The following is a 13587-nucleotide window of genomic DNA, read 5'->3' on the forward strand; positions in this document are numbered from 1 at the left end:
TTTTTTCTCATCTACAAAGCACCGGCAAATTTAAACTGTGGCTTTGAGTGGCAGTTAAAATCAGATTTTTGTCTAATGAGCTAGTACTTTGAATTGCTGTTGTGTTAAACTGTTTGCTTAGCACAAGCTCTGGATTGGTGATAGTTTATGTTGTTTAGACAGAGTGTATCATAATAGTGTATGTTATGTTTGGAAGGAATTTTTTAGTTCTTTTTTGTGATACTGTTTTGATGATTTCAGGAGGAAATGGGATGATAAATTCCACTTTTCCCATCCACTCAATGTTGGTGTGTCCACCAATGAATAGTTCTGTTCAGTCATCAAGTTTTCTGAGGCACTGGGAGTGGGGGGAAATAGATGTATGTTTAAGGTGATAGATATTTGAGAGCTTTCAGATTGGGGTAGGTCCTAAGCAATGATTTTTGTGACTTTTGAAAGCCCGTGTTGTTTTGGCTTTTGAGGCACTTCAAGACTTTGGTGGAATTCTCTAGGTTTCCAGAACTAGCAATACCAATACAATTGTTCACAGTTCCCTGGACAGTTACAGATGTTTTAGATGGGGTTTGTCTCACTTAACTACTGTGGAACAGTGGGTTTTTTAAGCCTAAACTAGTCATCCAAGATATTGTAGTTAACAGAAGGGAAATAGTCAGTTCTAATGTTCATTTAACAAATAATGGCTTTGTCTGAGTACTCAGAAAACTTCTGGGGTTAAGCAGACATATATAGATTTGTTATAACCAGGTTTTTGGGCAGTGATTGCAGAACACTAAAGGTAGAAGATTTGACCAGATGTAACTATGGTTAGAAAGCAAAGTAAAAGCAATTTCGATGACACTAGAAGATTTAATTAGAAGACCTAATTGCTTTGTTTTTCTGTATTTCTGAATCATATTACATTGCCACAGAATCTGACTTGTAATATTTTTGCTGAACTATATTTGATAAAGCACAGAACTTAATCATCTTTGTATGCCCTTTATTTCTCAAATACACAGGATTTAAACATTTTTTTCCTCCTTTGTATTTTTGGCTAACTAGTTGTATTGTTGACTGAACAGATCTTTATTTTGTGCCCTCAGGAAAACTTTTCTCAATACGTGCCAGATCTTTTTTTTTTGTTGTTGTTGTTACTCTGCCATACAAAAATATTTTAGAACATGGAGCAGATGGATCAGGGCCCTTCTGCCTGTCTCTGCTCTTCCTTTGAGAGGTTCTACAGTACACATATGCAAGGGAATGTACCCTCCAGATCTGTAGCTTTGGAAAAGCATGTTAAAGCAGGTGAATTTTTTTGTATTCAAAAAAAGCATTCAAAGTAGATGACATCCTACCTGTAATAATTAAGTTACTATTATTAATATTTTTCTGATTGGACCTTGTGTGTGACCTAGTTCATTATCTTCCTTCCTAATATCCCAAATCAGAGCTTGATCTGCTTTCTCAATGGTCCTCTCTCTGTGCCTGCTCTTTCTACTCTTCTGCAGTCTCCAAGCTTTGATATATAGATGAGAGGAGGAGGTTGTTGCCAGAGAAATATGCCATGGCATTTAACTCTTTGTATGTGCAAATATCTAAACAGGCTTAAACTCCCCAAAAAATCAATTGCTTGCATTTATGAACAGCCTTGAGGTCAGAGTTGAATTGTTTTATTGTGAATTTTACAGTTGTCGTGGTTTAATCTCAGTCAGCAGCTCAGCCCCACACATCTGCTTGCTTACTCCCCCCAGTGAGACGGTGAAGAGAATCGGAAGTGTAAAAGTGAGAAAACTCATGGGATGAGATAAAGACAGTTTAATAGATAAAGCAAAAACTGCACGCACAAGCAAAGCAAATCAAGGAATTCATTCACCACTTCCCATCAGCAGGCAGGAGCTCAGCCATCTCCAGGAAGGCAGGGCTCCTTCACACATAACAGTTGCTTGGGAAGACAAACACCATCACTCCAAATGTCCTCCCCTTCCTTCTTCTTTCCTCAGCTTTATATGCTGAGCATGATGTCATATGATACGGAATATCCCTTTGGTCAGTTGGGGTCAGCTGTCCCAGCTTTGTGCACCCCCATCCTCCTCACTGGTGGGTTGGTGTGAGGAGCAGAAAAGGCCTTGACTCTGTGTAAGCGCTGCTCAACAATAAGGAAAACATCCCTGATTTATAAACATGGTTTCCAGTACAAATCTAAACCATAGCCCCATACTAGCTACTATGATGAAAATTACCTCAGCCCAAACCAGCACTATTATGAACATACTATGTGGAAAAAGTGCATTCTTCACATCTGTCTCCCCTGCAGCTCAAAAAAATGTAATAGGGAAAATATGGTTTCGCAGTATTTTAATTAAGAATGCATTTTATGAAAACAGTTTACTTTGACAAGTTCTAGATTTTTTTTTCTGCTACTGGCAGTTTTACTTGTAGTGTTTACTCTTACCTCTGTTGAAAACCAGAGCTTTGGTTGATTTTGTGAAAGTATAGATCCTAACTTTTCTCACATATTATATTGAAATGACTCATTGATCTAAACAGTTGAATAATAACTGCCTCTTCTGTTTCTGAAACTATACTTCTTAAATATGGAGAAAATAAAAGTTTGGTTTTAATTCAGATTAAATAAAGCCCATAAGGACTCTGTAGTTTGTTTCTTCTGACCACTGCACAGCAATCTGTCTCTGAGACAATAACATCAGTGAATGTTTTAATGCATTTCTTAGTCTTCTAATGAAATAATTTCTTCAGAAGCAGTTTGGATATGCAGTGAACCTGAGGGGAAGATAATTAGGTTGGATTTGTGGAAGAAATGGGAAGCAGCCACAGGTTATTGTCTATTACATGAGATGCTGTGGGGTGAAAGATGTAAGCCTTAACATCCAAGCCAAGCCTTGCTACACAGAATAAATGGCTGTGTTCTGAAGAATGTAGTACTGACCAGTGTTAGAAAAGGTATTATACTAAAGGATTTGCTGTTCTTTTCATTAAAATAGGTACATACACATTTCAAACATACAAAAACCCGTTCAACATTTTTGTTGTGTTTTAATACTAAATAAGAATTGGGATACCTGATATACTAAGATGTATGTTTAGTGATTTTTTTTTTTTTTTTTTTAACTGAGATTTTATTTTTCCTTAACCTTCTGTATGGTTTCTTTTTGCCATTGAGTTTTATGGTGGAAAGCACCTCTTCTGACAGAAATAATTTCAATGTGTGTTTTAATAATAGGTTTCATTTTATAGTAAACATCCCTATGAAACTATTACATGCATAAAATGTAAAATCATACATAAGGCTTTTTTTCATTTGTCTTCCTTTGGCAGGATATCATTGACAGGCTTATAATTTTGAATTCAGAAGCTAAAATTCATTCCTTATTCAGTTATGAACAGTCACATATCTTTGGTCTGAGGTAAGATGCTCGTTTTTTATTCTCTGGTCACATTAACTAAATAGGGTATAACATGCTTGGATGTGTTGCTTCTGCTGAGATAACATTGTTTGGTTTTTATTATGCATGAAGGTAAAATTCCTTCTTTTTTTCTAACATAACAAGATTAAATGAAAAATGGCCTACAAAATGAGAATAGTGATTAATCTCATTACTTGTAAATGGATATATTGTAATACGATAAACAGTAATAGAAATTGCATGTTGTTATTTTGCCTAGTTGATTGAAAAGAACATGTGGTACATCCATTGTAATGCATAAAACAAAAATCATACCAAAATACTAAAATAAACAAAGTAGTTTTTTTACAATGTTTATATCAGAGTTTGGTTTATCTGTACTTAAAATTATTTTTTAAAGTATTGGTGTAACTATCACCAGTTTAACCAAAACTTATTTTGAGAAGGAGAGTACCTTTTGATCCCAAACATTCCTAGAACCTGAAGGAACACTTAAAATATGCTCACACTGTCATGCTCATGTTTTGTAGTATTGCGTTTTATAATATTTTAACATAGAAATTAGTTTCTGCATTTTTTTCTGTTTTCCTAAGTTGAGTATATAAATCCTTGAATTCGCGTTTTTGTTATTAACATATTTTGTGCAGTTCAAATAAAAGATCTGCTGGATTGTACTTCATAGTATGGAAAACTTTGATAACCTTGTGTGTGTGGTGGTTTAGCCCCTGCCAGGGTCTGAGACCACGCAGCCGCTGCCCCTCCCCCACAAAGGGAGTGAAATACAAAGCCCCGAGACTGAGATAAGGAAAGGTTTAATACAACAGTGCAACAGCAACAAAACAAATAACAACAATAACAATAACAGTAATAACAATGAACAGAGCAAGATATCTACCGATACAGCAGTGAGAACAGAGAGATGGCATAACACACGCGTTCACCGACTCTCCCGTGCTCCCGCGCTTGGGCGCCAGGAGGTGACGTCAGCATGGTATTGAATAACCCAGCTAGAGCTTCCCCCCACTGCTGGGGAAACTTAACCTTATCCTAGCTGAACCAGGACACCTTGCTTGGGCAAGATATAGCTGAATTGATAAAGTACTGCAACGTTAGCTTCCTGCAGCTGTATTTGTATTTTGATATCACAATAAAATTGTTTCATAATATGTATGAATAACCATAAGATACAGTGTAATTTTCTATTAAGGATGAGCATGGAGGAGATGAACAGTGGCAAAATTTGGAGTTGGGAGATACATGATTTTGTCATATAAATTAGAAGTTATAAATGCTGCTTTGGAGGAAATCACTAGTTGGATAGGAATGAGAAGTCCTAAGATGAAATTTGAAAAATTAAGATATTAGTCTTTATTTAGGATTATACTGACACCATAAAAAGCTTGGCAGAACTCCCTTTGATTTAATTAGGGATAAGGGAAAGTTTTACAGTTTAAAATAATAGTTCGCTTTTAGATTGTGGTCTACCTTTATAAGATAACAGATTTCTCCTACAATGATATTAGGAACCCTAGTAAGGTCGAGACAAAAATGAATTATTCAGTCTGATTGCATAAGCAGTTGACTCCCATGCTGTAAGAGACTGGTACACAAATACATGGATCATGTGCTGAAGTTGTGTTGAATGCTTACAATACTCTTATCAAGGCCTATACCCTGTGAAGCAGCATAAGTACACATATGAGCAATGTAACAATGTCATGTAGTCATGTAAAAGAAGCTATATTGTTACACAGATAAGATAAGCTTTAGAGTTCACTGTGGTAATAACATTTTCTGCTGGATACTGACAAAGTAATTTTCAGTGTGGAAACCTACCACATAAAAGTGGTAGATATGGTAATAATCAAGTAGTAATCAGTAAAAGAAAAGATTTTTAAAACATTTAAATACAATTTTCAGTAGAGGCTTCATGTTCTGTAGGGACTTTTGGAATCTCAGTGATACCTAGGACCTCATGTTTACCTTCATTTTTAACAGATTCACTCTTTTTTTTTTTTTTTTTTTTAATTGTTCAAAAGCCCTGTGCCCTTTCCCCCTTGCCTTTCTTTGCCTTTCCTGTAAAAGAAAGGAAGATACAATTCTAGGGATTTTAATATGGGCCTGTGTATACCACAGATAATATAAGAGTGTGTTTTCTTATTGATTAAATGGCTTTTTATGAGCATGTGAGGCTTTCTGTGCAAATGTTTTTTTGCAAATAATACAGAATTGTCACATATAAGCTTTCTATTATGACTAATTCAACTGCCTGCACAAAGAGAATTTTTATTCTTACATAGTTATTCAGAGTTCCCTATTAAAACGATACCAGAATTCTGGATGATTCTGGAATTTGTCATGCTTACTGTATATTTGACAGTATTAAGACTTGCAAGAAACCCTAGGCTACATTATCTGAATATGAGAGGTATACAGTTTGTTTTAAATACCTTTTGAAACGAAATTCTGTGAGCTTTTCTGTGGGCACTGCTGACCGCAGACATCTGTGTTCCGTAAAGTGAACCTTGCCTTGTGTAGTTGGTTTGCTCCTTGACCAAATTCCATCAAGAATACCAAATTCAGCAGCAGTTAGATCAAATATCAGATGCTTAATACCTCTGAAAATTTAGAAAGTTAATTAGAAAGAGCAAAATATCTAAATTTCTCTTTGCTGCTATGTAGAAATAAAATTAATTGTTTATGATAACTGCAACATTGAAAAACCAAACAGTTCTGTGACTGAATGATTTTGGTGAAACATTTGTCTAGAAACATTTCTTTCTGCTAGACCTAATACCAGTAGTACAACCAAACCCACGTTCTTTTAATTGTTCACAGATGTACACTGCTATATACTTTGTTATTTGTACATGTGGCTCACCCAGAGTTGAGTGCTGAACTTCAGATCTGTTTAACTTATATGTTATACTCTGAGATCCTCTAACCCCCTCTTATTGTTCAAGATTTGCTTGCTTGAATGTTAAGCAACTTCTGCAATTTAGAACTACATTTTTCTTTATATGTATATTGTTCATCAGTGACTTAAAATTATTTTGTTTACTAACTGTGTAACTACATATAAACAGTCTGTTTAATCCAAAAATGCACAGATGTATCTATCTATGTTTTTAATGTTAATATTACATTTTCTAGTGGATGATTGTTTTCATTTTGAATAAGTATGAATTCTGAATTATTATTCTGAAGGACAATACTGCAGAGGCTCTACTGTCAACTTCCCCTTTCAAGCTTGCCCGCTCTGAAAAGTGGTGTGCATGCAGCAGAAATCAAAGGGAAAATGTAGGGAAGCTAGATACGGTTTTGCATAGCCAACAATCTATAAAGAATGCTCCCTAGAGTGCATTCATACAGACTAGGTCCTGTGTGATCAAGGTAAAATACTCAGTTTCATAGCAAGCAATGGCCTGATGCAAATCTGTTTTTCTTGCGATTCTTAACTTGGAAGTATCTTGGCCTAGGATTCTTCAGTAGTTTCAGACACTGATCTGGTGTTCCTTTAAGTGCAGGTATTGCGTCCTTCTAGGATGAGATTTATTCATTTGAAGGTCCTTTTAAACTCATTTAAAAAAAAAGAAAAAGATTAATTATTGAAGGGAAACTTTAGGCAAGAAGTTGGAGGTAAGAATAGAAAAACAGAATTAGACAGTTCCTAATCCGTGTATAGAAAGTTTTTCAAATTATCAGTTCACTCTCAACTTCAAAGCAGATTTGTAGTTATTTAGAATCAGGAAGTCTCTCAATCAGTCAATATTGGTTGATAAAAGACATCTGAAGTCTGTCTCTTTTGTACAGGCTGAAAAATCTGGATGCACAGGAACTAATGAAAAAATTCAATACTCTTTCTGTTTTAGAAGATTCTGAACTTAAATTGCTGTCAGGCAACAAATCCTAGAGGAAGAAAATTCACAGCAACAATCAAAGTCATAAATTTTAAACCTACTAAACACAGAGAATTTTCTGTCAGAGAAATAAAGCCAGTCATTAAATTAAGAAGTGTACCCATTGATCTTATAAGTTATTGGATGTGAGAGAACAATTTTCATAAAGGTGTGACACTAGAGATCTTAACCACCTTCCTTTCAAGGCCAAGCTCTTTGAATCTCTGTAATTTAACAAAGGAATTAAGTAAACAGTGGTAACATACTTTTTCTTCCAGACTGATGAATTATATGGTATCAAGGCAACTTATCTACTATTTCAGTACAGTGAATACATCCATGAGTTGTGAGTTTTTACAGCCTGCCAAGAAAGTATATGCATACTATATATTTTCAAAGCCTCTGCCTAAAGCATTATTCAGGCATTTACATATTGCTGTTCTCTCTATTCAGAAACTTGAGTTTTCTGTGAATGTTAGTGATACTGTGTTGTTAGCTGGATTAGTGTAGCAAAGTACCAATTTTTTATCTTCAATAACCAACCCCCCATCCCTAAAAAGTATCAATACTCCAAAATAAATTCAAGGATACTCCATCAGTGTTGGCTTGCATATAAAACAGGAGAAACAGTATTACTGAGAATAGGCGTAGACTGTGGGCAGTGGGAGGGGATTAGAGTTGGTCTATAGGCAGCTTTGCAAAAATTCCCCTCATTTAACAGAGTACTTTTATAACATATACTGTTCCTGGAAATTTTTTTTTCCTTTTTTGGATATATCATAATATGGCAGTAATAGGCATCTGAATACTTCAAAGAAGAAGAAAACCCAACCCTTTCTTTGATTATTTTGTATGCCACTTGAATTTTTTTTTTTTTCTTTTTCCCCCGGTGCCTTCTTTTAGCTATAAGTTAGTAAAACTCATAAATATTGTGAGGTTGAAAGATCTTTTGTAAGTATATTGTGAATCAGAAGAATCTTTGTTAGCCACACAGTTGTTCGCTGAAACACCTCATGCTAGTGAGCATCAAGCAACAAGGACAGCACTTTGTTCAAGAGTTTGGCTTTCTGCAGGAAAATACCTGGAAAAACTCTGCAAGTAAATCCTTTTCCTTCAGATACGCAAATTGGAACAGTTTAATTTTAAAGACACAACGTGCTTCTTAGCATTAGAGATATCTGAAGGTAATCTATTTTGTAGAATCGTAATTTGAACTGCAATGAAAACAGATTTATTTTAGGCCTGTATAAGGTAAGGCTGAAAAAGGAGTATTTATTACAATGCTCTCTGTGAATTGTCTAAATGCATTTATGTTTCTGTGGGATTATAGAAAATTGTAAATATTAGTCTGTCACATGTTCATCAATATCAACCCCAGGATTGTAGAGCTACAGAGCCTGCTACAGATAGAAAAAGAGTATTAGCTTGTTATTTTCAGATTTGTGTAATAAATATTTTGACATTATTGTCACACTTCTTTTTGTCGTGTAAAATACCATGGTGAATGTTTTTTCTTATAATACTCATTTACTTGCTTGCTGAATGGGTGCAAAAGATTATAAAAATGCATTGTATTCTGTTGGCGTACAAAACTAGTAAGAGAAAGATTTAGGAAAGAGAATTTAAATGGCTTACACTATACTGACATCAAAATCAATCAGTGTCTTGAAATTTGCCTCAAAGCAGTATGCATTAGTCAAAATTTCATCTAGTGCACACCAGTGAAATACAGGTGAATGAATAAAATCCTACAGGAGCTGGGAGATAAACAAGAATGTGATAGGCAAGAGATAACCTTGTGGGTTTAGGAAATACAGATATTAAACACTGCTGCATTCTTTTCCATTGTGTTTTCATCTGCATTGTGAACACACCCTCTTATATATAATTGAATTTTAATAATGAGGTAGCTTCAACATATGAAATACTTTGTTCCCTTAATTGTACTTACATTATGTGTATTGTTAATTAAGAGAATGTGTGATTTTAATGATTGCAACACAATGGAAGGAACATTAATTATCTTGTTTTCTAAAGGTAGAAGATATGAATCCCGATCATTCTTTTTCCTCAAGTCAATGTGCTGTTCAGATTTATCCCCTTTCTCTTTTTGTTAAAAAGCATTATGAGTAGTAGAAGCTTTTTGAAAATGTTTGTATATAATTCTTTAAAATCTCATTTATTATAAATTGAAGCAAGACTTTTTATTTAAAACTGTTTTTAAACAAATTCAGTTTCCCCTTTGGAAAACATGGCAGTTTTTTTCTAGTTCATGTTTTTGTTTTCCATCTTCATTGCAGAGCCAGAAACAAGACTGTACTTCTAGCTTTACATATATCTTTATTTTAAATATACTGTCATAGCCCATGAACACCGTTGTCTGATGTCACTGATAAATCTTTTTGCTTACTAACATTTGAATGACTGGCTGGTACATTTACTCTTGCAACAAGATTTATGGTGCTATTGGCTGGATGTACTGAAGAAACCCTTCTCATGCCACATCCTGTGGCATTCAGCACCCTTATGTCTTTGTGAATGGAAGAAAGCCATGTTCATAGAGTTCCTCCTCTTGAAGGGAATGTGGAGTATGGTGGGAGGGGAGGAATTGAGCCTAACAGGACTTCTTTCTTCCTTCAAACCTGCCAGATCTAAATTATCTTGTGTTGGAAGCATGAAGGATTATGTAGTCCTCCAGTTATTTTCTACCAAACCTTTTTCAATTAAATAAGGAGAATTGATTGAGTTAATTAATGACCCATTTCTATTATTTCAAGTGTGTTTTCTATTTAGTAAGTGATAGTTCTTTGGAAATGAACCTCTTACTTACAAGTGTGCATGCTGGATGTGTGTGAGGGACAAGACTTCTGCAGTAGTGATCACTGGAGTGCACTTGTCCTGTAAATCTTAGACCCCTGTTTAATAATCCAAAGGTGAAAGAGGACAGAGTCTACATCAGTAGTGATGGTGATTTGCAACAGGATTATGTTGGCATGCTTCCACATCATGTAGTTATACAGTTAATTCAGTTTTTTGTTAGTTTATATGTTAATAGAAGTTTGTTAGGTTTATTAATTAAAACAATTTATAATTACTAAAGTACAAACAGCAGATTCTGTGATAGGATTATGTCACTTATTTGTTGATGGTTGTTTTTCTTCACTGAGGGAAATTAAAATGCTTCACTTCCTGCAATTTAAAATCTGTTTCACTCTGAGTCCTCTAGGCTGGCCAGTGATACTCATGAAAAGCATTTTTGTTTAGCTAGGGAAACTCTTTTACCATTAGCAATCACATTACAAGTGAGTTGTAAATACATTGGGTAGCTAAACTGCTGTAGGTGCTCTTTTGAAAATCTTTTCATGTGGAAAACATCATAAGGAATACATCAGTTCCTGAGTTTTCTTACTGGGAGAAACATGACTGCCCTGAGGTAGTAGCTTCCAGTGCCCCAGGCATGAGAGGTATACTCAAGGTATTGGTAAATACTCTGTATCCAGAAGATCTTGTATTTTTCAAAACCACTATGTCCCCCCTTCAGTGGGACAATTAAAAGCCTTGATTCTTTAGCAAGACCACATGCAGAGGCATGTTCTCTCTGCTCATTACTAATCCCCTTTGTTCAGTCTGCAAAGGCAGCGTGCAAAGCTTTGTGTGGCTGAAGCTTCCAAGTGCCCTTTATGTTCTAACGCTGACTTAGGTAGCTTTTGGCTTTTTTTTTTTTTTTTTTTTTGCTAGCCATTTGCCTTTGTGTACTGGTCTGGCACACTTGATAGTAATTGCCACTCGCGGTTTGGATCAGTGTTCTCATTGGAGCTCAGGCCATTACTGAAAGCATAATAAAGAATAAATCAAATGGGTAACGTAGGCTCTGATGTTAAATGTTTTGAGCCTGTCCCCCATGATGATGACACTGGAATTTATTTAATGAAAATTTTGCTTTCGGTTTCTCTGTTGGTATACATATTCATTTAGGAAGAAGGAGGTCCTGCTACTGCAAAGAGGTTCCAGTCCTTGTTTTTTTCAACTTATGTTTTTAATATTGATTCCTGGGAGAGAAAGAAAGACCTTACCTTGTCCCATAGCTGAGCTCTCTACAAATATGCTCTATATTTTGCACTGACCTGAATCAGCCATGCCTGTATCTATAGAAGGCAGTAACTGCAAGGCAAGAGGAAACCTTTTACTAAAGACCAGTTTTAGACCTCCATTTTGGGGTCACATCACTGGACCACCTTACAGACAGCATAGATGCAAGCATTTCAGACTTGGTTAGCCATTACACACTGCCTGAACACATATTACTGAGATTGCAATATAATTTACTTTGGATTTGCTGGTTTCTTTTTTCCCTATGATGGATGGACTTCTGCTTATAGCATGAAATTTTATCTTTTGCTGGGACTATGTACTGGCTGGGATGGAGTTAATTTTCTTCATAGCAGCCCACATGGTGCTGTGTTTTGTGTTTGTGACTAAAACAGTGTTGCTTACACAGCCCTGTGTTGGCTGACACTGTGCAAGCACTGCTCAGCAACAGAGCTGGCTTTTCCCACCCCCCTCCCCAGCAAGTAGGCTAGGGGTGTGCAAGAGGTTGGGAATGAACGCAGCTGGGACAGCTGACCTGAATTGACCAGAGGGATGTTCCATACCATATAACATCGCACTCCACAACAAAAACTCGGCGGGTGGCAGGTTGGTCTTGCAGGTAGCCATTGCTCAGAGACTGGCTAGGCATTGGTCTGCTTGTGGGTGCTGTGGAGTGAGTGAGCGAGCAACTGGGTGGGTGCTTAGGTGCTGGGTGGTCAACCCACCACAGACTATTACAACACTGTATACAAGAACAGTATCTTGCATTTTTCACTGCCAGCTGAGCATTTACAGGCATCCCTGAAGTGAGGACAGAGCATCAGATTGGATTTGGAAAGAACATATGTTATGAAAGTAAGGAAGAATAGTCTATGGGAGTGTAGTTGGAACTGCAGAAAACTAGAATTGGGTTTACCATAATAAAGGTGGTGTTTGAGAGAGGTGTGATTTGAAGGTGGCGGGGGGGGGGATAACTGAGAAAATGGGAGTACAGGGAAAATCGTATTTTGTGTTCTTAAAAGGAACGCAGAAAAAATATTGAGAAATATGATAATAAGCTATCCTCATAATGAGTTTTTTTAGCAACTTAGAGAAATTCATAGATGTTTAATTATATTATTTTCAGGTGAAAAAATTTAGAGAGGCAATATAAAATTAACAGTTTTAGAAGCTAGAATTATTTACTAGCTGTTTTATATCCCATGAAGGACCTTTTGTTCTGCCATAGTTAGTCATTATGATTCCATCTAACAAAAACAATGACATAATCAGTTTACATAGGTACACAAGTACTAGTTAGCATTCCTTCTTTCAGACTAGAGATTTCTACAGTGAAGTATTAGTTATGATATTATAGTTGAAGGGATAGAATCCAGGGAGCAACCTCCAAGAAAGACAGGGATGACATAGGACAGGAAATGCAGAATTCAGAACCAAAATTACTTATAATAAGCAATAATAATAATCTATAATAATAATATAATTATAATATAATTATAATAATATAATTACTTATAATATTACCATATTTTCACAACTATGATATTTATTTTGATTTTTCTGAATTTTATAGAACAGTAACTTTAAAGAAAGACTGTCTTCAGGTAACCTTTTACTTTATCTGTATTGCAGTTTGTTCCTGTAAATATGGTGTATCTTATTAGTAGTTTTCACAGAATTATAGAATCAAGATTGAAAGGGAGATTGAAGATTGTGTAGTCCAACTGCTCTGCTCAAAGTGTGTTCAACTAGAGAGTATTACTCAGGGCTGTGTCCAGCCTCGTTTAGAATATGTCCAAGGCTGGCGTTGCTGCAAGATCTCTGGGCAACTTGTTCCACTGTTTCACCACCGTCACAGTATGTTAAAATGGAAATTCCTGTGTTTTAATTCATGCCCATTGCCTCTTGTCCTTTCACTGTCTGGCTCCATCTTCAAACCCTCCTGACAGGTATTTATACACATTGACAAGATCTCCCCTGAGCCTTCTCTTCTCCAGGCTGAGCAGTCCCAGCTTGCTCAGCCTCTTTCTCTATGTCAGATGGCCCAAGCCCTTAATCATCTTTGTGGCCTTTTGCTGGACCTGCTTCAGTGTGTCCATGTCATGCTTTTACTGGGGAGCCCAGAACGGGACCCAACACTCCAGGTATGACCACACCAGTGCTGATAGAGGGGAAGGGTCACCTCCCTCACATGG

At 36.1% G+C, this 13587-nt stretch overlaps 1 protein-coding gene across 5 annotated transcripts in view; it reads left to right on the forward strand.

The window, feature by feature from the left end:
- The window catches only part of TBC1D32 (TBC1 domain family member 32), an 89170-nt gene that overhangs the window by 32592 nt on the left and 42991 nt on the right, over positions 1-13587 (forward strand). For all 5 annotated transcript variants that reach the window (XM_074819234.1, XM_074819232.1, XM_074819233.1 and 2 more), the window contains one exon: positions 3316-3404. In XM_074819234.1, the coding sequence (XP_074675335.1) occupies positions 3316-3404 (89 nt within the window). The remainder of the gene's footprint in view (positions 1-3315; positions 3405-13587) is intronic.

The sequence above is a fragment of the Strix aluco genome, chromosome 3 (genome assembly GCF_031877795.1).
Source record: "Strix aluco isolate bStrAlu1 chromosome 3, bStrAlu1.hap1, whole genome shotgun sequence".
NCBI lineage: Eukaryota > Metazoa > Chordata > Aves > Strigiformes > Strigidae > Strix > Strix aluco.